This window comes from Centropristis striata, chromosome 20 (assembly GCF_030273125.1).
Source record: "Centropristis striata isolate RG_2023a ecotype Rhode Island chromosome 20, C.striata_1.0, whole genome shotgun sequence".
NCBI lineage: Eukaryota > Metazoa > Chordata > Actinopteri > Perciformes > Serranidae > Centropristis > Centropristis striata.
The window spans coordinates 15,444,109-15,470,950 of record NC_081536.1 but is presented as its reverse complement, the minus strand read 5'-3'; the positions used below and the strand labels follow the sequence as shown (position 1 = coordinate 15,470,950).

At 38.9% G+C, this 26,842-nt stretch overlaps 2 protein-coding genes across 2 annotated transcripts; one reads left to right on the top strand and one right to left on the bottom strand.

Moving 5' to 3' along the window:
• Positions 1-858: 858 nt before the first annotated feature.
• prokr1b (prokineticin receptor 1b) lies at positions 859-6,709 on the bottom strand. The gene is made up of 4 exons (XM_059359661.1): positions 6,540-6,709; positions 5,595-5,676; positions 5,010-5,492; positions 859-2,057 (listed from the first exon to the last, which is right to left on the bottom strand). The coding sequence occupies exons 3-4, from the start codon at positions 5,474-5,476 to the stop codon at positions 1,352-1,354; spliced, it is 1,173 nt and encodes a 390-aa protein (XP_059215644.1). The 5' UTR covers positions 5,477-5,492; positions 5,595-5,676; positions 6,540-6,709; the 3' UTR covers positions 859-1,351.
• Positions 6,710-15,450: 8,741 nt separating this feature from the next.
• LOC131993411 (filensin) lies at positions 15,451-26,842 on the top strand. Its single transcript, XM_059359318.1, has 8 exons — positions 15,451-15,824; positions 17,073-17,133; positions 17,496-17,591; positions 20,054-20,146; positions 22,139-22,252; positions 23,283-23,503; positions 24,615-24,706; positions 25,307-26,842. The coding sequence occupies exons 1-8, from the start codon at positions 15,451-15,453 to the stop codon at positions 26,305-26,307; spliced, it is 2,052 nt and encodes a 683-aa protein (XP_059215301.1). The 3' UTR covers positions 26,308-26,842.

Genomic DNA, 26,842 nt, shown 5'->3' with positions numbered 1-26,842 from the left:
ACATACAGTATGAGCATTTACACTGGTTATAACACTGTATGCTGTTACCCATTCAAATATACACAGCTGGTAATGAAGGAGTCCATGGAGACAGCTTGGGTAAAGGGTGTTAAATTAATAAATAAGAGGAGCTTTTTTTTCAGTGTCTCTTTGTTTATTACCATAACCACACACAAACTCAATTTACTTACAAATAAAACATGCAATTTGTATTGATTCGTTTCAAGGAAAAATATGCAAGAAAATATAATTCTTTTTTTCATTCAAAACACGTAAGGATATGTCTTTGTTGGTTTTCCACTCCTGTGAATAAACCTTCTCAACACTCCATATTCCACAAAACAATAATTAATCTACTGAGAAGTACTGAATACAAAATGGATACAGGCAATAGAAAGATTAAACTTACGTAAACACTGTAGTCAACATCACAAATCAATAATGGCAGTAGCAGCTGTATTTAAAAGTCTTACATGTAATATATCGTATACACATGCTACAACATTTCACAATGACACAGTGTAAAGTCACAGTGTGCACAACAATTACATTCCTGATTACCTCGAATAGAAGGTCCATATGAACGTTTTACTAATAGGGTTGCAACAATTTTCAAAGTAGGTTGGCCCTTAACAGGGAACTTAAATATAGTTGGGGAAACTATATTTAACATGATCTTGACTAAAACCTCCAGATTTCATGGAAGTACACTTGAATATCTCTGCTATTCCTCAGTCACATGCACATAGCACACTGCTTACTGCAGGTTACTGAGGCCACACCCCTAATGAGGCCACGCCCCCTACATGCACTGTGCATTTTTCCATCACATGTTCAGTTCAACATTTACATTTTTTTTTATGTTGAATGGGACTTTTTTGGAGGGAGAGGGGCTCTTTTCATTTAACATTTTGAATTAGATTTTTAGGGGATTTTTGGAGAGGGAGGGTCATTTTACTTGGGTGTGGTCAGGGGGGTGAGTAATATTTAACTCAACATTCATGTTTTTGTTGTTCAATTAAAGAATTGATTGTATACATAAATTAATTTAAACTTGATGAAGTTCTTCTTATGCATCTGTTGAAATGTCATGTTTTTTATTTTATTTTCAATATTTCCCAAATTCCCCAGCTTAATTTGCCATGGGAAGTTTGTGTACATTTATCAGAAATGTTTCACCCCTTTGCAACCCTACTCACTAACAAAGCACATTTTCCCATTAAACAATGCTCTCCATTTTGCTTGATAACTTTCCAAAATTGAGAAATGTTCCATGTCAAAACCATCACTGTCAACTAGTTTATCAACAGCCCGAATCTAAATGACTGTGACATTAAAGGCTTTCTCCTATTCACCTCAAGTGGATACATTCAATCACTTCTGTCACAGGCAGGGAGGAGGTCCTAATATCCATCTCATCCACAGTCTTACTGGGGGCGTACGTTGACTTCCAGCGCAGGAGTACAATCTTCTTCAGGTACTTCACTGTGTTGTTCTTGACGGTTACAAAACAGAAAGTATTTATCATGCTGTTGCTCATGGCGATGCATTCGATGATGTAGAAGGCCACCAGTGAGTTCTTCTGGCGGGAGATGAGCGTTGGGTGGAAGTCCCGAAGGATGGTGAAGCCGTAGTACGGCGCCCAGCACAAGATGTACGCCGTCAAAATCCCGATCAGAACCATCACCGTCTTGCGCCGACAACGCAGCCTCTTCCTAATCTGCTCCGTCTGGAACCCGGGGACGTTCTTGAACCAGAGCTCGCGGGAAATTTGCATGTAACACATTCCCATGACAATAACAGGCCCAACGAACTCCACAGCAAAAACAAACAGGAAGTAGGATCTGTAGTAGGCTTGCTGGTCCACGGGCCAGATCTGGGCACAGAAGACTTTATGAGTAGTCGAAGTGGTGCCGCCGTGAGGATACATGGTTTCAGAGGCAAAGTAGGCAGAGGGAATCGATATCAGAATGGGAACGATCCAGACTCCTGTGATCAGGCAGTAGGCGGTTTGGTACTTCATACGTGGCCTCAGAGGATGGACGATTGCCATGTACCTGGAAGAACAGACACATTTTGTTGCAATAATAAGATAATAAACAGGTAATACAATGCAATCAGGCTGCACTTTTTGAGTAGTTTAAGTGCTTTGGGAAGTCAATAGATTAGGCAAATGGCTTTCAGTCACTCATGGAAAATTAAAGTTTAATTCAAAGTGCTCTATTATTCAATGAACTGAATATTTTATTTTGGTAGAAGGTCATTTTTATGGAGTCAAACGGTGTTGAGGCTTATTGCTACTTTAGGCACAATCTCTTACAGCAAGCGGTAACTAATGCATGAACTAACATCAAAATGTAAGTTATTCTTGACTTTTAGCTTTGTTTGCATCTATATCTTTTGAAAGCAGTTGTTATTTCAACCATAGCATATTTAAAGACAGAAAATATCACATTTTAATATTAATAGGTCAACCTTTTCAATGTGGACAAATTTGAGACAATGACACATAATTAATCCAGTCAAACAAATCACTTATTATTCTATTTAATACCCCAAAAAAAATTATTTTTTTTTTAATACATCGGGCTGAATTTTGGCATAGTTTGTCTGAACTTATGAACAAGACATCTTGAATATTTCCATGCAGACAAACATTGACACTTTCATGCAGTGTGGAAAAATATTTTCTTATGAGCTGCAGTTTAAAGAATTGATTAATTTTGGTCAGAAAACTAAATCAGTCAGTGGCTGTAAAAGCTTTCCATTGTTTCTCTATTGATCACTGCACCACTTGTTCGCAGACACTCCACTTAAGTTAAAAACATACTTGTGTTCTAAATGTTAATCTGCAACATTATTTTAATTATATGACAAATTTATCAACATATATACCGTGTCGATAATTGACATTTAGCTCAAGATTGTCCACCAACAGCTTTTAATTTGTTGCAAAAGCAATAAATGTTCTCTAAATGCTTCAGTTAATTACCCTGTCTAAATTACCAACATAATCAAATTATTATAGGATTTTTAAGCCATTTTATATTTATTTCAATTTTCTGCAGCATTACAATTTACAGTACATTAGAATACACTTTGTATTTAAATATGCAGTCTGTGTGCCACATTCAAATACAGAGGACCAACGACAAAGAGGGAAATTTTCAATTAACTTGGCAGCAGGCCTGTGGATTCTCCATAACAGCCTGCGCTTGCTAAGCTGTTGTTTGTGGTTAAGACGAGTAGACTGACAAAAAGTCAATTTATTGGCTGAACGCATTTTTAAAAAAGTCACTTTGCCACACTAAATGCTCATTAGCCAGCTTTCACGTCACGTTTAAATTGCCTCACTTGGCATCTCGACATGCTTCATTGTGAACCTATGGATGCTGTGTGCACTCGTGCATACAGACAGGTGTCTCCATATATGCATGTGTGTGATCCAAGGCAGTGATGAGACATAAGTGTAGTGCAAGGAAAAGTCAGGAGGTAGAGATTGTAGTCTGCAGACCTGGGTTCACTAGAAGTCAGTGTTTCTATTCATGTAGTTGTGAAAACTAAACTTTTATGGGGTAGATAGTCAATAAAAATTATGTGCCAAAAGGAAGGCGGCACAAAAATCAATAGCAATTTGAGTCACTAAGATCTCATCAACGCTTACAGAACCCTGTATGTAGGATCCGTGCCTCTTCCAAAGCAATCAAAGTCTTTAGCATCATTTATCAGGCCTTTGTATTTTCTGTGAATATTGGCCCATTTCACTGACAATCTCACTTGTTGAAGGCTGAAAATCTCAGGTGTTCGTAATCACATGGCTCTGTTGACTCTGAACCAGCATGCGCAACACAGAGTGAAATTAAATCCAGCCACAATTGATTTTATTATTTAGACCTGTGCTCTTCTATGTCCTTTGTGAAAAATGCCTATTGAACATGTGCATATGTGCTGCCACCTATTAATTATCTGAACATGCTCATTGATTAAAAAACAGAAACGTTTCTCTCATATACATGACATATTGCTTTAATATCTTATTAATATTGCTGAATCCATTGGTATGTAAACAACACGATTTCCTGCTCAACCTGTCACTGTTTGATGCATGTTTGAAGTATGCATATTTCAACCTTTGCCAGAGGGGTGCTAAAATAGATAATGCAGCTGGAACAGATAGAGGGTATACACAATCATCGTGACAGGATGTCTACCTGTTGCATAGGAAACATAGTAGCAAGGTGATTGTTGTCAGAATAATTGCATTACAAGAATGACTCAATGCATGTTTTTAAACAGCCACTGAAGCAGCCCTTTGAATGATAATGTGCATAAAAAGACCAATCCCTGGTGCAGTATTATGCCAGTTCATGCATGAAATGGATTGCATCATTTAGAAAGTATATCTTCTTCTTTGTGATCCACATGTGTACAGCTTGGTAGTTCAGCTAAATCAAATGTGTAATCAAGTAAATATTTATTTTATAATACAGCCATTTCTGTCACCATGCATGGCAGCTGAGTTCTCGAGTTACCACAGGATTACGTGACAGCAGCAGGATCACATGGAAATTCATCTTGAAAGGCTGACCAACAGATGGTTCATCCAATAACCTGTCAAGTATTCTTTTTTTTGAGAACCTATTCCAAACAGTTATCAATGACAACTTCTGATATGGTTCTGTATAACAAACCATCTGGTGCGTCTTGTCACCATTTCTGTTTAAAAGAGCACGAATGGTTACATCTGTTGCCTCTAAAAAAAACGGAAAAAAGCATCAGTTTCTCCATGACTCACACAAAAATCTCTTGGATATGGAAAGTCAACGAATGACTGGGATGTTATATCGATAAAGATGACCGAAGACCTGATTTATATGGTCTTTGTGATGCCCTTTGAGGAGAGCAGAGGGTTGCCATATAAAAGCATTATTGATTAAAATCTCTGTAGACTTCTTGCCTTTTGCCTTTTTATTGGATTGAGCAAATAAACATAAAAATAACACACTCACCTGTCAAATGCAATTGCAAGCAATGCATTTGTGGACACATAGAGTGACACTGTCCGCAGATAGTTGACAGAGGCACACAAGACTAATCCATGATCCCAGGAGAGCTGTTTCACCACATAGTAGTCCACCAGGAATGGGCAGCACACCACTGCTACGATGAAGTCCGAGATGGCCAGGTTGGCAATGAGCAGGTTGGTGAGGTTGCGCAGCTTCTTGTATCGTGTCAGCGTGGCGATGAAAATGAAGTTTCCAAACCCACAGACGAGCATGATGCAGACCAGCACCACCCCGATAACGATGGTGGCCACAAAGAAGGCCTGGCCCTGCGTTGTGTCTGGGATCTCATCAGGAGGGATGCCATAGTCCATATCATAGCTGTCCATGTAGTGGTCCAACTTGCCTGCTGGGAGACTCTCCTGCATCTCTGTATAAGCTGCTACCATGTGGCTGATGTTGGAGTCCCCCATTTCTTATCACACACTTCTATTTTAGTCAAGAAAAAATGGTATTTAGGGCCAATTTGATCCAACAAATTAGGTGAGAAATTATGCTTTTTGGCGCATGGTAGCAATGATTCCTTATCACCAGCTTATTTGTTGAAATGTTTGTGTGCAGATGGAAGTTTGAAGAGGCTGACTCTTCTTTGGAAACAGCAGCACATCTTCACCTGGAACAGAAAGTTCCCATCTCAGCATTACTCATGCAGGATCAGGATTCATGGTGACAAAACAAATTACATTATCTGAGTGCTTGGGGCGCAGTCATGCTGGCATGTGTGACATTTCTTTTATATTTTGTGATTTTACTAGGTAAGTTCATTATATCTAGCCAAGGCCATGTAATTTATGAGGACCTTGTCACTTTACAGCAAGCCAACGTCACAGTCTAGGCTCAGTGATGACGGGGATGTGATTTAAAGCAAAATGGTCACTTAACTTCCTCTGCAAGCATATAAGGCAAAAGTATAATATTAAACCAAATGGAAGAAAAATAATACATTAACTAGATTATACCAGATTTATATTTATACAGTAACAAAGGGAAATTTGGTGCACACTTGTGTAATAAAAGGTGGAAAGAGATATGATGATGATGTTCTCAAAAAGGTTTGACCCATGATCTCAAATAGCTTGTTTTACAATCATTAATGTGATCTCCACAGAAGTGCTTCATTAAAATAAATGACACAAGGTAATGTTTGTGGAGATCATTAATTGGCTATTTTAATGCAACTCCATGCAAAGAATCTGCAGAACTAGAAGCAATTAAGGCTCCGCTATAGTTTATAAAACATAGCTTGGCTCCAATAGGCTACAGGGGTCTTATTTGAGCATTAAGCTGTTAGAGATGATCAAATCCTGAAGGGAGATCACAGTATGAATTTAAACCAAAGGAGTAAAAATAACACTCAAAATGTAGACTTAAAGATGAGAGACGCTTTCTCTTTCTTTATTATAAGAGATAGTAATGGTTAATGAGTTTCCTGAAGTAAAGAGCAGTGAATTAAAATAGATTTTAAAAGACACTTACCAGCAAACGTTGCAGTAGCTCCCACGACTTTTGGTCACTGAATAATTAAAAAGACTGTAATTACTCGCTGTGTGTCATGTGTGAAACCAAGCTGTATTCTTAGACAGTATACAGTCAGTGCAGACAGAAGGTCGCTCCTCCAGCCTCCCTGCACATCGATTCTATCTGCTGTCACTCCGCTCCGCTCTCTCTTCCGGAGAGACTCGAAGGAGTGAAAAAAAGAGAAAAAGTTGCGTCTGTTTCTCTTGAGCCTCAAGTGAGAAATGCGAGTGTGGAGGAAGAACGGGAGGTGTGAGAGAGGCGCGCGTGTTTCTGCGCGTGCACGGGTAAGAGTTCACAAGGGCTGAAACAGTTAAAAGTTCACCATCTGCACGGATGTCCATAAATACAGGTGCGCGAGATCTGACAAGATTTGACAAGAAGATTGACAGAATGAGGAAACAGACTTCTAAAAATAGTGTTCACAGCCATTCACTCCATGATCATCTCACAGGTGATACATTTTTCTTGCTCATATAAACATTGTTTATTAAAACCATACGGAGCCTCTAAAGTTTAAAAGGTAAAAAAACTCAGCTTTTGCAAACAACCACAACACTTATTCTCACAAGATAATAAGTCTAACTTAGACCAACAAGTAAGCAATTCAATACACGCTGATTAGAACATTAATATAGCAATTAATGTAAAGATCTAGTGGAGTAATGGCGTCCCTAGCTGAGCATAACGCTATATGCTTCCTTCGTGTGTGTTTTAATCTGAGTTTCTCTGTTCTTCAATAAATACAACAAATTGTTTTAGTAGCATGTCAAGACACGTGTGCATCTGAGTCTCGCTAAGTGTCCCACTCTATACTGATATACGGTAGTTTTGCTGATAACGCCTTCTCAAACCACAGCTTTCATGCGGAAGCATAATGGCTATCCATGTGTTCCCCCTCAGGTTATAGTCAGGCGGCAATCTCCGTGCCTGAGCATGGAGGCCAGCAGGAAGTACATTAAGCCTGCAATTCACCGAAAATTCCAGTAGGGGGGGCTAAGTTTGGCTGCAAAAGAAATCTGCCCATTCATTTCAGTGCTAAATTTGAAAACTTCTCACTTGATTTATTACCTCAGAAAATTTTTTCAGGGACAACATTATGGTCTCAATCGCTAGTAAAAAATCTTCTTCAAGACAATTTGATGTCAATAGTTCTAATAATGGCCCCATTTACAAGAAAATAGAAGATAAAGAATCGTATGATTTGGGGCGTTTCTAGCTTTGATTGACAGGTCACTGACAAGGTGAGCCGTCACCAGGAGAGAAGCAGAGCAATGCGTATCCATGGAAACGTGTCAATAAAGTTATATATAACGTTATATAGATAGAAAAGAGGACGTTTACCAATTTGGTCTCATAACTTTGACCCTTTCACACTGTATTTTCACTTAATGACAGTTTATCTGAACGTTTTATTCAGTAAAAATGTCTTGTTCAGTGTTTGGTTGGACTAACAGACACTCCAAGGAGTCGCTGCTCAGTTTTCTGAGGTAAGAAAGATACATTTTGTTTTTGTTTTTTTGCTAGCCAAAACTAACATCCCAGTTAATGCTCCAATTAATGCTAACATGAATTAGCAGCTACTTCTCTCAGTCAGGTTGAGGTGTAGAGAGGCTGTAGTCAGTGTCGTCAGATCCCTCGTGCTCCGCCACAGTCCAATTATGGTCTGCTCCGCGTATCGTAAACAAGATGGCGACGCAAGATGGCGACGAGTATAACGCTGAACTCGAGGCTTCCAACGGGCAGTCCACAAACCAATGGGTGACGTCACGGTGACTACGTCCATTATTTATATACAGTCTATGGTTATAGTGTTAGCTCTGAGTTTCTCTGTTTTTTGTTCACAATAAATACAACCAATTTTTCTAGTAGCATGTCAAGCCATTTGGGCGTCTGACTCCCAGTAAGTGTCCCACTTCCACTCTATACTGTTATACGGCAGTTATTGCTGATACCACCTTCTCAAACCACAGCTTTAATGCAGAAGCATAATGGCCACCCACTTGTTTCCCCTCAGGTTATACTATTGGCTCCGTCCCCACTGTTGCCATTGATAGGACTGTTCACAGTGGCGTTAGCACTGTTGGCTGCTGATGCCAGAGAGAGGCATGTGCAAGCAATCAATATGCTCTAAAATTCTGTGTACTGCCACTTGAAGCAGCTACAAGAAACTTTTTAACATGTTATTACAACACTGATGCCTCTTCATAAGCCAACAAGACCACCATTGAGGATATTAGCTAATATATGCCACTGCATTGATTTTTATTGTGAGTTAAGGTTTCATTTTAGCTTTATGACTTACACTAACTTGAGTTTTTCCAACTTTTGACCCCTCTACTTATTTTTATGTTCAGTTCCATCTGGTACCCACAATGCCTTGCAAAGCAATTTGCTCATGTTTTATTGAAAATTAATGGGAGTGAATATTGAGTTGTACCATGCTCAGTTTATCAGTGTGAAAGTTTTCATTGTAGAGAAATAAAAAAGGAGAAAATAATATTATGTGTTTCTGACTTCCTCCAGTTATACAACTCTACTTTGCGAAAAAATATATTGAACTGAATGAGACTGCCTACTTGAATAAAGGATTAACTGACCAACTGCAATTGTTGATTCAACCAAATAGATTGATAGAACAGAATAGAGTAGATAAAACGATTTAAAGTACCTCAACGTATCCGTTGTGAAAGAAAATAAATGAAATAGAATAGAATTAAATCTATATTTGCACCTTTAATGTTCTATTATTGCAAGTGGCTGAAATGATTACATGTTGTAGGAGTCTACAGATTTTTAAAATGTACATATTTTAAAGCTCATCCTTTTAAGGATCAATTTGTCATAAGCCTGCCCGTACATAGCACTTCACAGGACTTAAGGGTTCCTTTTGTCATCGCTGTTTGTGAGTCCTCTGCTGGTCTCAGATAATTTTTTTTTTTAAAACAGCTGTTTGATATTCATACCAATGACTGTTACTGACACTGATTGCTTAGTGCTTAGGGAAAAATAATCAGCGTATGAGATGTCAGGTATATCTTTTCTCATGAAAACCATGCCTCATTTCCGCTGTATAAAAAATGTTCAATTGGAAATTCTTTCCATTTTTAATCAGTTTTATTGGTATGAGTGGGTTGATGATGAACTGCAGTAGTCCTTGAATCTACGACACTGATTAGTGAGATTTTTTTCCCGCTTGGCGGTCAGTGTATAAATATAGCTGAAGAAAGCTGTCACCACCTTATCTCTGTGGTTAACCATCCTGAACAGCAGATGAACAAGCAGTGGCAGCAGCACTGATGACTTTTTAGGATCAATTCTTTATTGTGATGGAAAACTAGCACTGCTGGGTTTTGTATCGCCTCTGACAATCATCTGTCAATAGCGGTGAGATAGCTTTCTGTGTCCTCACTTTGAGAGCTAGCCGACGTAGTCAGTGCACTTTAAACATAATAATGGATAACAAGAGACACAACTCCTTCTTTCATCTACTATAGACAAAGGAAGACAAAAACTCCTGCTTTTCTCTGCAAGCAGCCTGAACATTTCCACCCTGAAGATCAGAAGAGATGCATTTTTCTGTTAGTTTTTATTGCCCTCTAAATATTAGTGGCTACTTGCTGTGCATCCCTAGTGTCTGTCACTGTAGCCCAGGAGGCCTGACCAGCAGGATAAACACTAGGCTTTCATTTCCAACTCTCGACAGCATTCTAATCCCAACCTTGGATTTACTGCCACTCGTAACGATGAATATAGACAGAGTAGCCAGTGTGATCCTGGTGTTCTCTCTTCAGCCATGGAGAATATGCACAAGACCTATGATCTATGGCTTCTGCTTGAAGGTGGAAAGATGCTCAAGTATTTCATTGGTGACAATGTTATGTGGGAATAAGCAGCAGTGAAACAGAATCCATACAAATATGTATTTGGGGTATAAATCTTTACAGAAACAGTCTGTTTTGGCATAGTATCAGTTTTGCTGGAGACACTGACGTCCAAACTATAGTATGTCAATCAGTCATTAAAGGGAACCTTATATGCTTTTTCAAATATATAAACTGTCATTTATATACTGTTTCAATGTCAGACTTTCATAATAAGCATGGCCCAAGTGTAAAATACAGATGTAAATGTAAAAAATAATACCTGTAAGCAACTATTCTAAACTCTCAAGCTCACGTAAGCTTGCAGCAGCAGAAGTTTGGCCCTGGAGCAAAGGGAATTTTTGGAGGTACTTACAAATCAGAGACTGTATCACTAAGGGTAAATTCATTCAAGGTCCAAACCAAGTTATAGACTTTTTGGACTTACCAAGCTCAGCACACAGAGCATCTGGGTTCTATAAAATATTTATAGGGTTACAAAAAAACTTATGTAGCAATTTGAAGGCTATTTGGCAAAAAAAACCTAAAATGTGAATTCAGTGAAGAAGATTGGTTAGAATCACTGTCAAATATAGGAAAGTATGTATGCGAGGCCAGGGAAAAGTTTATTCAGTATAAATGTATACAAAGGTTTTATTTCACCCTTTATTTCACCTTTTCTAAACTATACAGGATTTCAAATGCAGACTGATAAAAACCATTCTGGGAAAAAGTTACAGACCACATGGGGAAGGGGTTGAGTATGACGAAATGTCCAAGGTTGTGGCTGTTAGGGGACCACACAAAGTTGCTGATGGCATCAAATTCTGACCTTCTTCTTCCTCTTCCGGACGCAATTTCGTCTGGAGATTTTTAAACGTCTACTTCTCCAGCATAATTTCACCTAGAGACTCCATTTGAACTTTAAACAGTAGCCCAAGTCTTGTGTATCGGTGTATTAATCCACGTTTCGATAGGTCATATAGTTTTTTATCAATCCCTGTTCAATGACCATGATCATTTTTGGAGAAATTCTGAGATTATAATGGGTGTGTATTGAACGTGTCACAGTGTGTGACATCATCACCAGAGTGTAGAGGGAGAGAAAAAATTGTCAAAAAATTTGAAAACTGCGCTCCAGGCCGCAAATTCCACTCTACAGAGATAATTTATACATAGAAACGTAGGAAAATTTGTTTCTCACTCACAATCCTCTGGTAAAGCTGTCAGAGTTATAGTTTGGGCGTAGGATGCACAGATGCGCCACCAACATGCACCAACAGCCTCATTGGGGCCCATATTAAAAACACAGGAAGATATCTGAAAAAGGGAGATGTAACAGTTTTTTTAGATCGCTCTAACAAAGCTATTTTTTTCATTTTTCTTAAAAAGAAAAAACCCATATGTAGACGTTCAGGAAGAACTCAGGACGCTTAAAATGAATTCGGATCAATGATAGGTATTATGGTTTTGCAAAAAAATGCTTTCTGTTCGAGGCCAGAAATTCTAGTCTGTCCACCTCTGCTGTCACTGTGCCAGAACAGGTGTCAGTTAATTCTGTTGATTGCTTTGATCTGATTGCCTTTGATCTTTGATGTGATTACAGTTACAGACACACACACACACACACACACACACACACACAGGTAACTTTATGTGATTTTAATTACACACACACACACACACACACACACACACAGGTAACTTCATGCGATTTTAGCTACACACACACACACACACACACACGCACACAAATGCGCGCGTAAGTGCGCACACTCCTCCAGATACACACACACACACACACACACACACACACACACAGGTTAAAGGCATAGTTTGAAATCTCTGAAGAATCTCATCATAGTGTACACACACCGGCAGTAGCCCCCGTGGCCCTTTCAGAATTTCCCCAGAGGAAATTTTCTAGTTCATATTACTGTACTGTATAATACTAATGCTGTCTACTCTATTGTTGTAGGGTTTTTGTTTTTTTACATGAAAACTTAATAAAGTTGAATTACAAAAAAAGTTCTATATTTACCCTGTGACACTACAGATTTTAAGTTATGCAGTATTTAAATGACACACTGCTACATGCTAACATGCTTTCTCCCCAATTTCTGATCAGATTTCTGCCAGAACGCTTAGTCGTGCAGTTTATGCTTTAGAAGCTTATATTGCAGATAATGCATGGCAGAAAGTACTACTACAGATCATTATTCCGCTTCATATAGCGACATGCTAACATCAGGGAATCCTGTATTGTTGGTTGGCGATTATGTAGTTTTTGGTTTAGAAGCTTCTATTGGTGATTTTTCACGATGAAAGTGTTGTTGTACTCCATTGCACTCATTCCCCGGCTGCAAGACTGGTGCTACAAAGGAACCTTAGTGTTTTTTTGAACATTTAAGCAGGTAAACATGTATGTATTTCTTTATTATTTGCTTGTTCATTCTGTCTCTACATGTGAATGCACTTGTGTGGCAGAAAGTTACTGAATATTAAGTCGGGTTTACTTGCTTCTGTGGTGCGCAGGGGTGTATTTGTATGCTTGTGGGAGCCCTTCCTACTATCCCAATCACAGAAATACACAGTTTGTGACTAGCTTCCAAATCAGGTCTGTAACTGGCTGCAGGTTAAAGGTGACCTTCAACATCACTGCACATTTCCTCTTGCCACAGTTCACAATTTGGAAAAGGATTTCAAACCAATTTCACACCAAAATGTCAGTGACATACCGGTGTATGTCGTGCATCATGCAATAACGTGCAACTACTATGTTCTGCAAGTATAGTATGTCTCTTTGTGCTTATTGTTTGAAATAACTGCATGTACAGACTTGGAGATTCATTCAGGCAAGGAACATTGCATCTCTGGAGAGGTGGTTAATTAGGTGGAGGGATCTTTCCCGGGCTTGGTACTGTGGGAAAAGGTAAGTGCCGAATGCTGAACAATAGAAAAGCGTTGTGAATGTAATTTCAAGTCATGCCTTTTTTCTTTGTCTTTTCAAGTAGAATATATTATATATGATTGATATGCCACACATGTGACTGTGCTGAGATATGGTAACCATAACCACTGGGGGATATGAGTTAGAGGATGGCTTTGAATTTACACCTTTACTGCTTTTCATGATAGTGCCTGTCGATTGCACTTGTAGACTCTTTCTTCACAAACTATTTACATTGGCTCATTTAACAAGTAAGTATTTGCATATAGGTAAAACTACAGCAGGTAGGAGAAGGTAACGGTCATGACCTTTTTATCAACATGATCTGATGGGGCTCTAGCGCTTTTTACGTAAAAAAAATATATATATATACGTATATATATTTCCACATGTTTTGTTTTGTGTTTTAGTTAAAACAGAACAACTTCATTATGAAACAAAACTACTTGGTTAGGTTTAGGAAAAGATCAGCATATGGGTTGAAACAGGTACGTCGGTTACAAAAATTAAACCATGTATGTGAGTTAAATGGCCTAAGTAAATAAGTCAACGCTGAATTTCGGTCGTGAATTAAAGTCGTGTTTGTTTGACCTCATCCACCTCCCAACGTGGACTTTCTCTTTACACTATGTTACCTGTTCCAAAGTACTCGACCTGTGTCTTGTATTGCTGCAGCCTGAAATGACACACAATAAGCAAATTAGAGATAGTGATAACGTGCAAACCGACATAAGCAATTTGCATGTTAATCTTATGCTTTTTAGTGATACAAGGCAGGGTCCTCATGTTTTCTCTGGTCACAATCATTTGATCATATAAATGTGATTGTGAAAGAAAAAACAAATCTATTGTTGAAAAAAGAAATTACCTATCCAGCATTAGTTTAAATCCATTACGAAGTATTTGTTTAGTAGCTTATTTTTTATATGGCAGCTTTGCTGTCACAGTCTGCCCTGAAGCTGTGGGCTTTGCTGGGGCCAAAATGCGCTGAAATGCTGATGTGAAGCCATTTGACATGTGTTTCATTCAGCTGTTTTACAGACAGCTTGCTGGATCTGTCCAGAGAGACATTTTGACTGACCTTGTACCACTGCAGCCTGCAGAGAGTGAGCCAAAGCAGAAGTTCTTCTGTTGCTTTCTTGTTTTTCTATCACTCTCTCTTACTCTCACAAAACAATGAGCATTCTTGTTACTTAAAAAAAAAAGGACATAAAAGCTATTACAGGTTAGGAGCCATCACCCCAGCAGTACTCAAAGTGTTCTAACATACTTTGCATTTGAATGTGGGCTCTAAAAAAAAAAAGATTGAAACTTTTATTCATATTTAGATCGGGGCTGCATGTTTAGTTTGTAATTGTACATAATTTATTGTTATTTTTAAATGTATTTTACTAATGACTGAATGAATGCAATGACAAAACAACCATTAAACAATGGTTGCATGGTCTCACAGGAGGCCCAGCTGCCTGCTTTTCATCAAATATGAATACATTTGTGTAATTAGGGGAACCTTGTGCAATGCTTTTAAGCTCATGAACCCAAATACACTTAGTACCCACTTGTCAACAACTGTTTTTGTTGTCAGCGTACCCAGTGTGTCACCATTTAGCCACTTCTGGCAGTGATAGTCCACACAAACTGCACTGCAGGAAATTTCCCCTCTGTCCTGTGGTGGGCCACCATCCAATCTGCCATATCAAACAGGGATCTAGAAAGCAGCTGACTAAGAACCAAAATAATGGTGTGTGACCACCCAGTGCTTTCGCGGGCCAGCCAATTGTTTGTTTTTGTGGTTCTGCTTTGTCATCAACAGCATGGCTTTTCTAATCTCTCCCACAAAGGCAACAATAAACCCTGGAAGGCCCCAGGCTCGTAGCACGCGTGGCCACAGCTAGGGGGAGGTTTTGGGGGCTATTTCGCCAGCAGCCAGTGCTGTGCAGCGTTTAGTCTAGCATGAGACAGCCAAGGGTGAGCACCCGAGTTTTCACACAATAAAGGTGCTGAAGGGGACCAAGCACTCCGGGGATACCACCAACCCACAGGAGGGAAGCGTACCACCATGTTCAAGACCAGCTACCTGCACGAGGTGCGCAAGGAAAAGTATGAGCGCTCAGATGTCTTCGATGAGGAACCTATAGACTCTGAATCCTCTGCAGGCATCTCGGCCATCCAGGGCTGGGAGAGCCTTCAGGAGCTCAACAGTCGCTTTGCCCGGTACATCAACAGAGCGCGAGTCCTGGAGCAGCGCAATGCCGTGTTCCGCAAGCAGCTGGAGACGCTGCAGCGGATGGAAGAGGCCAGCGGCTTGGAGGAGGCCTTCACAGAGCAGACTGAAGTCAACAGGCGGCGAATCCGGGAGCTGTCCTCTGACCACGGCAAGCTGGAGAGAGAGCTGAAAGATGCTTGCCGCATGCTGGATGAATTCACCAGCAAGTAAGAGAGTAATGAATTTATCCACTTTAGAGATGGAAAGAGTAGAAATGTATGTTCTCAGAAATAAGAGGAAGTGATAAAGAACCCTACATGGACAGTTCAATCCAACATCAAAATACAAATTTTCCCTCTTACCCGTAGTGCTATTTATCAATCTAGATTGTTTTGGTGTGTTGCTGAGTTGGAGATATCAGATGTAGAGATGTCTGCCTTCTCTTCAATATAATGCTAATTGATGGCACTGGGTTTGTGGTACTCAAAGCCCAAAAAGAACAATAATTCAAGAACTCAGGATAATCCACAGAATTTGTTGTGAGCAGTGCTGTGTTGGAACAAAAAATAAAATAGCTGTAGGAGTAAGAGACATTACTGTTGAGTTTTTGGGGTAAAAATGTTCCTTTAATGTTGAAGATGTGAAGATGTCCGTTCCCAAAAATCAAAAAGCATACTAAACCATAAATTAATCATAAGGTAATCATACAACTTGCTGAAAAATACATTTATTCTGAATACTGTAACATGTTTGGTAATCATAAAGCAAGACTGTGTATAAATCTAGAGTTGAAATAATGATAAACTAAAGGATCAGTTAACCCAAATCAGTTTAAAAAAAACAACAACAAAAATGAAGCAAAAAAACCCCAAAACAAATCCTCATAGTAATGTCATGAAGCAACATTAAAAAAATCAATTGCAACATTTCTTCCTAGAAAGAGTCTCCTTGTTATTTTGGGAAACCCACAGAACACACTGTCAACAGTTTTAACAGGGTCTGTTTGTGTGGTACAAATAGTTCCAGAGAAAACTGGTCATGAGGAGCTCTGTGAATTAATTAGTGTAAACTTCAATACTGTGAGCACGACAAAAGAAACTCCTTTAAATTCAGTCATATTGATGTAGTAGCAGGAGTCTCAGAGGCAGAAGCCTCAAAATGTGGGCATCTAGATGGAAACATAACATTATTTTGAACCAACTCTTTAATTACACCCACTTGCCAATAATGTGTAATCAGCAGTCTGCAGGCAGCGAGTCGTCCACACATTATTGATTGAGTTAAGAGGAATAAGGAAGCAGCTCTGGTTGCTCACGTTAAACATGGAGGTGTTGCACTTCAAGGACAAGATCGTTTCTGTTCTGTCTCACTGCCAGCACACAAAACAAACATGTAATAACGCTCAAGCAAAGCTTGTACCTCATCCTGCTTTATATTACATAATGCATAATTGAGGTGTCTTATTTCTGTTTCAGATATAGAAATGAATGTGATTATCAAGAGCAGCTACGGGGCACACTGGAACAATTAAACAAGGTACTGTATGGATTTAATTATGTTTTTTACACAGTCATACAAACAGAAATGTGTTTTAATGATTCTGCATCAGAATTCTCCTACATTAAAAAAACAACTTGCATGTGGATAGAAAACAATGTGAAATTATTAACATAATGTGGTATCTTTTTAACCTGAAAAAGAGATTTGACTGTGCAAAAGTGTGAAAATGGCTGAATATAAAATATTTAACACAAGTCATTTGGATTGAACATACCACAGAGAGCCTAAGTGGTTTTTAATGGCCAGTATGACGCAGAGTTGATTTCATTCTCTCTTAATGAACTCATTGCACTGCCATCGGGTCCCCTATTGTTGTTTGTACTTCTCTACTCCTGCAGGAGGCTGACGGTGCTCTGCTGAGAAACCTGGAGTACCAGATCCAATCACAGTTCCTGCAGGATGACATCAATTCCACCAGAGATAGACACAAGAAGGTCAGTTGCGTTAATGGTAAATGATTAAAAATCAACTAAAAAGGAGAGTAATTGCCATGTTCAAAATACCTTTAAAAAGGCATTTTAATAACACCTACTTTAACAGACAGATCTTTGTAACTGTTTTTGCATATTTATTTCCATTGGCCATTATTCAATCAATTGGTGCAGGGCTTTGTAGCTGTGTGAGAGTATCACATTGCTTATTGTGTGACAAGCAATTCAATGGCAAAGGACTCACTAGTTATGGAATTGTTTGTTTGTTTTAGTTTTTTAGTTTTAGTTTTTTTGCCTTCAGTCCCTGCAGCTGCAGCCTCAATGCACTCCTTACACTGAAATAAATGGGAGGACTGACATTTCCACTGAATTGGTGCCATTATAGTTATGTAATTGTTTGTTTGTTTTTGTTTTTTAGTTCTTTTTTATTATTGTCTTCAGTCCTTGCAGCTACAGCCTTAATGCACTGCTTACAGTGAAATGAATGGGCTTGAGGTATCAAAAAGCACTCTGGTTAAAGTTTTGGTCATATTTAAATAAAGCAAACCTCTCTCATGATACAAGTCACTATTGACACTTGACATAGAATATTAACCAAGACAACAATCTTTGCTTAACTCAAAAAACACATATGTAGCTAAGAACTTATGTTTTATTGCAAGAGTGGATTTTTGTGGAAAACAAATGAGGTTGGTTGCCACTTAGCATTTTGCAGATAGTTTAGCAGAGAACATTTTTCATCAAAAATGCTTTATATCTCTTTATAGATATACATTCCTGTTCTGTCATTATACAGAGTACAAGTACAAAATTCAACTGCAGTCCTAACAATGCATGCATGCGTATCACACAATGCTCAAAAATAGACAAATATAAAAAATATTCACTATGAATAAAAGAAACAAGCATGTGCTGTGGCCTATTAAAGCAGTCAGATGACTGTGATATTGCATTCTGGATATTGCATAAGCTGTAGTTACCTTTATACAAGTAATGTGCTGAGGATATACTATAGGTCAAGGAATATATAGAAAGGTGCAGTTGGATTGTAAAACATCAGTGCAGTGTTCTATATACATATCACATTTAAACTTATGGAAATTGTTATGTATAGGAACACAATTCATGTGACCTAACAGTTCTCTCAAAGCGTATTATCAGTTGGAAATAATTGTAAAAATAATTACATTTTCAGGTCACACAGGGACAACAGAGAGACAGTATTGCAAATTAGCATTGGCTAAATGCTATTATTATGTGTAATCGGCCTGTTTTAAAAATGATGATGGTTATATAACTTAGCATTGATAATACAGAACACTAAAGAAATTAATTGCTTTGTCAGTGGCAAAGAAGAGAGTGTTTTGTCCTTATCAATGTGTATAGGCAGTATGTTTTGATGCTTAAGCAAAGATAGGTACAGTGCCCTGACAGTGAATAATCACTCACATTATTGAGTCATTTTCAACAGGTTTCAGAAACTGCTCCCATAAAAGTCACTCACTGATAAATGGTTTTAATATTTCTTGTCAAAGCAGTTTATTTATCTGACATGTTGCTCTTTAAATGGTGACTGCATTTTGAAATTATGCTCATATTGTTCTTTTTTTATGGCATCTTTAATCTCAGGGTAGTAAATTTTGTATGGATGAACTTCCAGTCAGCCCTAATCCACATGAAATAATATTGAAAAAAGTATTTTAGACAAATGTGTTTGCTTTTCTGAGTCCTAGCCTCAAGCTGCTACTCTTCAAATGACAAGGCACAAAACCTTGCATGGGCGTCAAAGGATGTGTTATGATGTACCTAGGGGCTTATACAACAGTTTATCTTCTTTGGTGTGAGTGAGGAAATGATAACCGAGAAAATGTAACACTGCACTTCACAGGTATTGACATATGACAGTAAAGCACAGAGCAAAGACAAGAACTAAAATATTTCCTTCTGTGCAGTTGAAGGTGCAACACAGCGGCCACAAAAATGCTGAGCCAAAAGAGGCTTTTACATAATGCATCAGGCATACTTTCCATTCACTTTCCAGTGTGGCTTCCTTTTTTTTATTTTCACCCAATGCTGCTTTTGAAGATGAATTTATCTGTGACTGCAAAGTTGAGATAGCCTATGAAAGGGCACTGCTGTTACTATATTATGTGGGAAAGAAAAGGGAGTCATCTCGCATGAATAATATGGCTTATGGTCCTGAGCTTTGAAGTATCCCTCTGGAGAGAAGAAATATATCTCTGCTTTATTACTGACTCTTGTACAAATGGATTTTTAAAGAAACTCTCTTTTGCTGTAAAAAAAAAAAAAAAAACTAGCACCATTTATTAGGATATTTCAGCAAAATGAAACCCTTTTATTGGATACTTCTCTCACCCAAGTGCAAAGCAAATAAGCAAGAGGTTTGTGAGCAGAGCATGAGGATGTTTTTTTTGTTTTCCTGTTAAATTATCATCTTTCTACAGAACCTTGCAGAGATCCAGACCTATGTAAACATTCTCCAGCAAATCAACCAGACACTTCCCCTTGCACCCAATGTGTCAGTGGGCATCTCCGAGGTGAGGTCATTAATGTTGTCGTGTATGTGTGTGTGTGTGTGCTGCGGCCCCTGGGGGGAAGTTTGCATGTGTGTCAGCCCAGGCTACGAGTCTCCGGTTGATGAGATTACCAGCTTCTCAGTCCCATTGGTTCCCTGTGCCTGAATTCGTCTGTTATACATCATATACATGTGTGAGTGTGTGCAAGGACCGACAGTGCACAGGGCATGTGGACAGAGCCGCAGATTAAGAGTGTGAGGACACATAATGAAGCAAATTCCAGGGGAAACAGCTGTGCATACTGATTTTTGAGGAACAGTGCCATAGTGACTGGCATTTGTACAGCAGATTGGAGTTTTGTTTATACAAACATTTTTCAGATGCAATGCAGCTCTAGATGCAGAAATTGTTTAATTGGTCGAGTTAAATCTCAGTGGGCTCAGATAAAGAGTCACAGCTCTTGGCTGCTGTGTTGCGGTGAAATCCAGTGTAAATATGAGGAAGGTAAACAGATAGGGAGTTGTTATGGAGCAATAGTCCAGTTGTATGTATAGTTGGTTTTACAAAGGGTGAACCTGATTCAATACATGGAGAAACGACTAGTTGTAAGTCAGTAAGTTGTGTTTTAACCAAACCCCTTTATGTTTTGTTTTTTTCTATATATCTGATGAGGACTGTAAATTATCATAAATATACACAGTATATTGCAACCAATTTTTCAATGAAATTCAATTAATTCAATTTTAAAACACAGTTCTTTTTTATATTTATGGATAGCAGTAACTCATTTTAAAATCAGCCGATGGTAGACCTTAATACATGCCAAGCAGTTTAATTTTTTGGTGATAAGAACATTTTAAAAAAATTGTTAACTCTGTTATTTCTTTGGGGGGGAAAAACGTTATGAAAGATAAGAAATGGTAGCAATTATGAGAAGTGGCTAGGCTACATAGCAAATCTGAAGCTACTGTATTTGACCTTCTGACCTTTCCACGCGCCATGAATGTCATGATAATGGATTAATAAAAAATAAAATGTTTTTCATATAGAAAAGAAATTTACTTATTACATCCAATAGCCTATAGTACTTTCATTGTTGGCTAATGTTATGCTAGCTACGTTAACTACAGGCTAAAGGCAAGCTAGTCCGCTAAACTGCAATTTCACAAGAACAAACTAGCTAAAAGCATGCTTACAAACACATACTAAAAATCTAATGTCAAAACCAATTTTGATGACAAATCTCTGTGACAAACACAGAACTCCTGCCAATTTGTAAGACAATTAACCATAATTGCTGCTTTTACAAAACATTAGCCTTTATAGCATTTAGCGTTTTTTACAGCAATATTTAAGTTGGCTGAGTGGGGAGAAATCTCCATCAATTAAACTTTGTCTGCATCCAGAAATCCAGTTGACATAATTACATAGTTATGTTTATTGCCGTTAAGTTAAAGAGTCAAAATCTCCTTTTAATTTCACTTCATTAGCCAATGACACGATCTGGCACACGTGTAACTAATTACATGACATTTAGTGTAATTGTTTAATTCCCACTATAGCAGGTTTATTCTTTGGGGATTTGAAGATCACAATTTAGAATTAAATAAACACAAATGATGCATCTCAAACATGGAAATGAGAGCTGGAAGTCATTAGATTTAGATTTTAAATTGGTCCAAAACTTCTATAATATATGATAAGCCCGATCTACCAGTAAAACCATTACAACTCTTACAACAGCCACTAACAGTTACTGGTGAGTGGACACTGTACAAACACTCCATTGCCCGTTTTTAAATAGCAGTAGCATAGAAAATGCACTGCTTTCAGCAAAACAAGTGTTACAGTTCCCTAAATTAAAAAAAAAATCAAAGAAGTGAGCATTTTAACACAGGAAGACTTCAGAAAGAGAATTGGTGGCGTGTGAGTCTCTGTGTCTGTGTAACCTTTATGCTGTTAAGACACATTGTACTCTTCCTGTTGTCATTGATTTGTGCTCAATGTGTGAAGGAACAAGAGAAGCTGCTGGCCCAGAGGAAAGTGCCAGGGCTGCAGAGTCAGTTGGAGGAATATAAGAGCGCCCTCTGCCAGCTGCAGGCCCAGAAACAACGCCTACAGACTGAGGTAGGTCACCATGACAACAGGAGGTTTCGTGTTTGTTTGTTTTTTTTTTACAACCAAGCCAATATTTACAGATAGACATATTGATGACTCAAAGGACTCAGTTTCTGTTCTCTGCTATTTATAACTTTTAAAAAAAAGTATAACATTTGTAAATTGTTGTAAAAACAATCTTGATAAATCTGCAGACTAGATACCTCCCACCCCCAAACAAAAACAACAACAACAAAAATAAACAAACAAACAACAATATAATCACATTTGAATAGCTGAAACCAGTGGATTTTGGATTTCCTAATAAAATTGCCCATTCATTTTCTGTCAATCGAATAACAGATTAATTGTTCATTTCAGCTCTTACTAGTTAACTAGTGATATAAACATACATACACACAGAAAATTAAAAGGAAAAAGATACAATTACAAAAACTAAAAACAAAGTTCCTAAGAACATTAAGATATATCCATTTTCAAGAGGCTGAAAACTGCATTTTCTCTGCCATTCTGCATGAAAAATACTGCTACGATGAATTGACATTATATTTCTCTCAACCAATTAGTTGACTAAGTGTTGCAGTTGTGAACAAGGTATTAAAAGGGCCTTTACTCTGCAGCCCACTTAGTGTTGTACTAATAGCTAGAAGCCACAGAAGCACCACTAGATGTCAGCAATGACCACCCAATGACAGAGAGGTAGTTAATGAAGTCAGTGTTTCCTCATAGGAAATAAGAACCACATCACTGCTTCACTTTAATGGAATAAAATACCACACAATTAAACCTCCTGCATTGATTTCCAAAGTGAGTTTCCAGAGTTTTTTTTCACTTTTTAAGTGTGAAGTTAACCCCTGTGTTGGACACTGATAAATTCATGCTTTTACTTGTTTATTATTATCCTTGATTTCTCACTTTCATTAGCAACACATACTAACTAGTTACAGCATTATAAATTATATGTGCATTGCACTGTTAAAGGGCCTCAAGGGGTTTTTGTAATTTCTTAATTAGTCATCGCCTCTGTCTCTTCTCTCAGACTACAGTGTTGGAGCAAACCATCAAAAACACACAGGAGAGTTATGACGACGAGATCCAGATGTACAACGAGAAAATCGAGTCTCTGCGGAAGGAGATCGAGGAAGCGGAAAGGTCCCTTGAGAAGTTCACCAGTGAATGTCGCCACCTTGCCATGTACCAGACATCCCTTGAGAACGAGCTGGAGAGGTACAAGAGGATCATCGAGAATGAAGATAACAGGTAGACTGTGAGACACACAGAGACAAACACAGAGACGCACTCACACAGGCATGCAAGGCCTGACTTAAGAGGATAACTGTTCACTTCAGCCAGGTTAATTATGAAAGAAATGGCATGTGAGGAATGGGGCTCTTCACTGAAGGCTGAAATAATGGCTAAGTAAAGTGAATTGCAATAGAAATGTAAAGGCAATACATGGTCAAGTTTTGATACATGTCAAAGGAGTTGCATTCTTATAAAATTCTCTCCAGAATAAGCATTAAACAGGGCCATAACTAAACTTATAACAACTACATTAACTTGGCACCATGGTTGACACTGGAAACGTATATGACAGAAAATAGCTGCAACTGCATTTTACTTGTACATACAGTTGTTACATATTAAGGACATGCAATCACTCAAATGTTGGAACTATTTATCGTCAACTTTAACCATAAACATAAACTGTTCCTACCAGGTACAGAATGAATAGCATATTTACACCATTTTAGTATGAAATAAACATTAATGGGATCACAATTATCCTCATAACATTAAACAAGCTCTGTTTATATGCTTGTTATGCACTATGGCACCTTATTTACATTTAAAGTACAAAACAGAACTACCATTGTGAATCAATTTATTGTCATTTTGAATTAGAAGTTGGACAATGGGCCACCTGGCACCAAATCCTGAAGTTGAGTATCACTGGTATAAATGCTGCTTTACGGGCTTCTCCACATATCCAAGAAGTACAAAGGATCATCTTGTACCACTTCACAAGCACTTCATTATGAGAAAAAAAGCGGGTGTAATTTGAGTGTTGTTGTAGAATGTAAACTCCTTGGTTCGTTCATTTACGGGCAGTTGTAACTAGGTCAATGTAGAGTGCAGGACCAGCCAGCAGAAGGCGCTGGTTGATCACAAATGTTTCCTCTACTACACTATCACAACGACAAGCAATGTGTATTTCATTTCAGGTTTGCTATATTTATAAAGTGTCCTGTTGTTTGCTTTTTTAAAAATATATATAATATTGATTTATATATCAGATTTTACAGCATAGCAAAGCTGTTGAGTGCATGGCTGTTGCATGGCTGACATTTCACTGCTCTGTTTCCTGCAGGTTGAATTCAGCGATAATTGGCACTCCCATTACCCTGTTCACCACTAATTACCGCTACACTCACACACCCACTGCATCAAGCAGGGGGAGAGGTAAGGGCACCATGAGCACATCGCAGCTGGTTTACATTGACAATCACTGTTGAATGCACATACAATCAGCTGCCGTTGGTAGAGAAAACTCTTGTACTCCTTTTCTACCAACATGGATCTGGTACCATTCAGGTTTGTGCACCTAATTTTAAACAGTTCGGAGCAAAAATACATTAGGTTTGGAGCCTGAAAAGCTGCTTCCCAGCTGGAACAAAAAAGGTTTTCCTCAACTTCAAGTGCAAACCAATGTGTACATGTCACGTTCTACAAGTTGAAAAGAGAGACTGAAGTCTTGCAGGTTATAGTCTTCTTATCATGAATAGTTTGTCCTTGCTTGTATATGTAATGACAGTACTCTATTGATGACATGTCCTTGATTACAATTGTTCCGCTCAATTCAGGTTGGCTAGATAGTGAGGTTTCAAGAATCAAGGTTTCAAGAATCCTGAATGGAACCAGTTTGAGAACCAGCCCTAATTTGCTGGAAAGGGGGTATTAGAGAATCAGTCCTACAAAGCAATGTCCTCATTGTCTTGATTTTTTGTGATTTCTTAGTTCACCAGTTCCAACTATTCGTCTTATGAGCTCATTTGTATCCAGATATCACACAGGCTATCCAAGATATCACCAGCATCAAGCCCCGTCAGAAGATCCTGGCCAAAAAGGTCCTGAAGAAGAAAGAGCTGACCCCAAAAGATGTGATGGACAGTGGCCAGGAAGAAAAAAACGGGGGAGAAACTCCAGATGACGAAATGAAGGGGATCCCATCTGTGGAAGTGGGGGAAGAGAGGGTGAAGAGAAAAGAGCAGAGGCCTGTTCTCATTGGAGTGTCTCCACAGGATGTCCCAGATGGAGCTCAAATCAGCAAGGCCTTTGACACTCTTTGTAACATTGTCAGAGACAGAATGAGGAAGTACAAGAAGCCTGAGCCAATCGCTGACTTCTACACCAAGGGTCGTTATGTCCTTGTCACTGGCGATGGAAGCTACCCGGATCCATGCTTCTACACCTCCACACCATCGGCCGGCCGCATTTTTGTCACTATCAGAGATGGAATGATGCCTCCCTATGACCCTTACGCACCCATCATGCCTGCTCCTGTTCCTGCTCCTGCTCCTGCTCCTGCACCTCCAGCTCCTCAGCCTATAATAGACCCCAGGCCTCTCGATCCCTCCCTGCCCTCTAACGGAGGAGGAGGAAAGGACGATAAGGGTGGTAAAGGTAAGGACAATGGAGGCAAAGGTAAGCATAAGAACATAGAGCCTCAACCTCACTCTAAAGATCCAAGTCCAGTCCCTTCCCCCCCTGGCCCCAAAGATCCCACCGGACCTGGCGTTCATCCAAAGAAAAGCCGGGACGACAATGGGCCAAGTGGGCCTACTCCAAAGCCTGCGCCTAGGGGGGCCAGCACCAGCTCCAGTTCCAGCAGCAGCACCAGCACTAGTTCAAGCAGCTACACCCCAGATGCCATGAGCTACGAGAAGTTGGAGGTGGTGGAGTCTGTGGAGAAGTACTCCAACGGTCGCAAGGTTAAAGGTTATGAGGAGACTTCCATGGTGGTCGAGACCATGATCGAGAAGTCCAGCAAGAAGAAACATTGAAACTGCCTGATATGAAGAATGAGTCAACTCTACCAAGGGTCCTACATGGTTCAGGTTCTCTAACAAGAAGACAAGACTGATAAATACCACTGTTCCTCAAGCTGCTGTAATAACACCAATATTTTTGTCTCTGAGGCAAACCAACCATGCTTAAAGACCAACTACACATTCCTGCTCTGAAATTCAATGCTCTTCCATTTGCTTGCAGTCTCTGGTCTTGCGTCCAGAATACGTTTTGCTGGTTCAATAAGTACTGCTGTTGTTGTTCGACTTTAGCACCCATGCTCATCCTTCGAGTCCTTTACTGTCTGAAAACTTTGGACTATGAAAATTTAAGCTCCACATCACCTATAAAAAATGAATAAGATAAATAAAAACTGAGAAGTTGTGCCACCCTTCTGAACTCTGTCCTAGAACTCCGATTTTCCCCTTTGAGCTCATTTGTTCAATTGGATACCACTGCCTGCCCTCAGCACAATTTTGCTGTGAATTAATTTGCTTTGATATATTGAATAATAAAAAAGATTTTAACATC

Coding starts and splice junctions, on each gene's coding strand:
- prokr1b (XM_059359661.1), bottom strand. CDS start 5,476: ATGGGGGACTCCAACATCAGCCACATGGTAGCAGCTTATACAGAGATG. Junction 2,058..5,009: donor CTTGCAATTGCATTTGACAG/GTGAGTGTGTTA, acceptor CTGTTCTTCCAG/GTACATGGCAATCGTCCATC.
- LOC131993411 (XM_059359318.1), top strand. CDS start 15,451: ATGTTCAAGACCAGCTACCTGCACGAGGTGCGCAAGGAAAAGTATGAG. Junction 20,147..22,138: donor TGTCAGTGGGCATCTCCGAG/GTGAGGTCATTA, acceptor CAATGTGTGAAG/GAACAAGAGAAGCTGCTGGC. Junction 24,707..25,306: donor TGCATCAAGCAGGGGGAGAG/GTAAGGGCACCA, acceptor ATTTGTATCCAG/ATATCACACAGGCTATCCAA.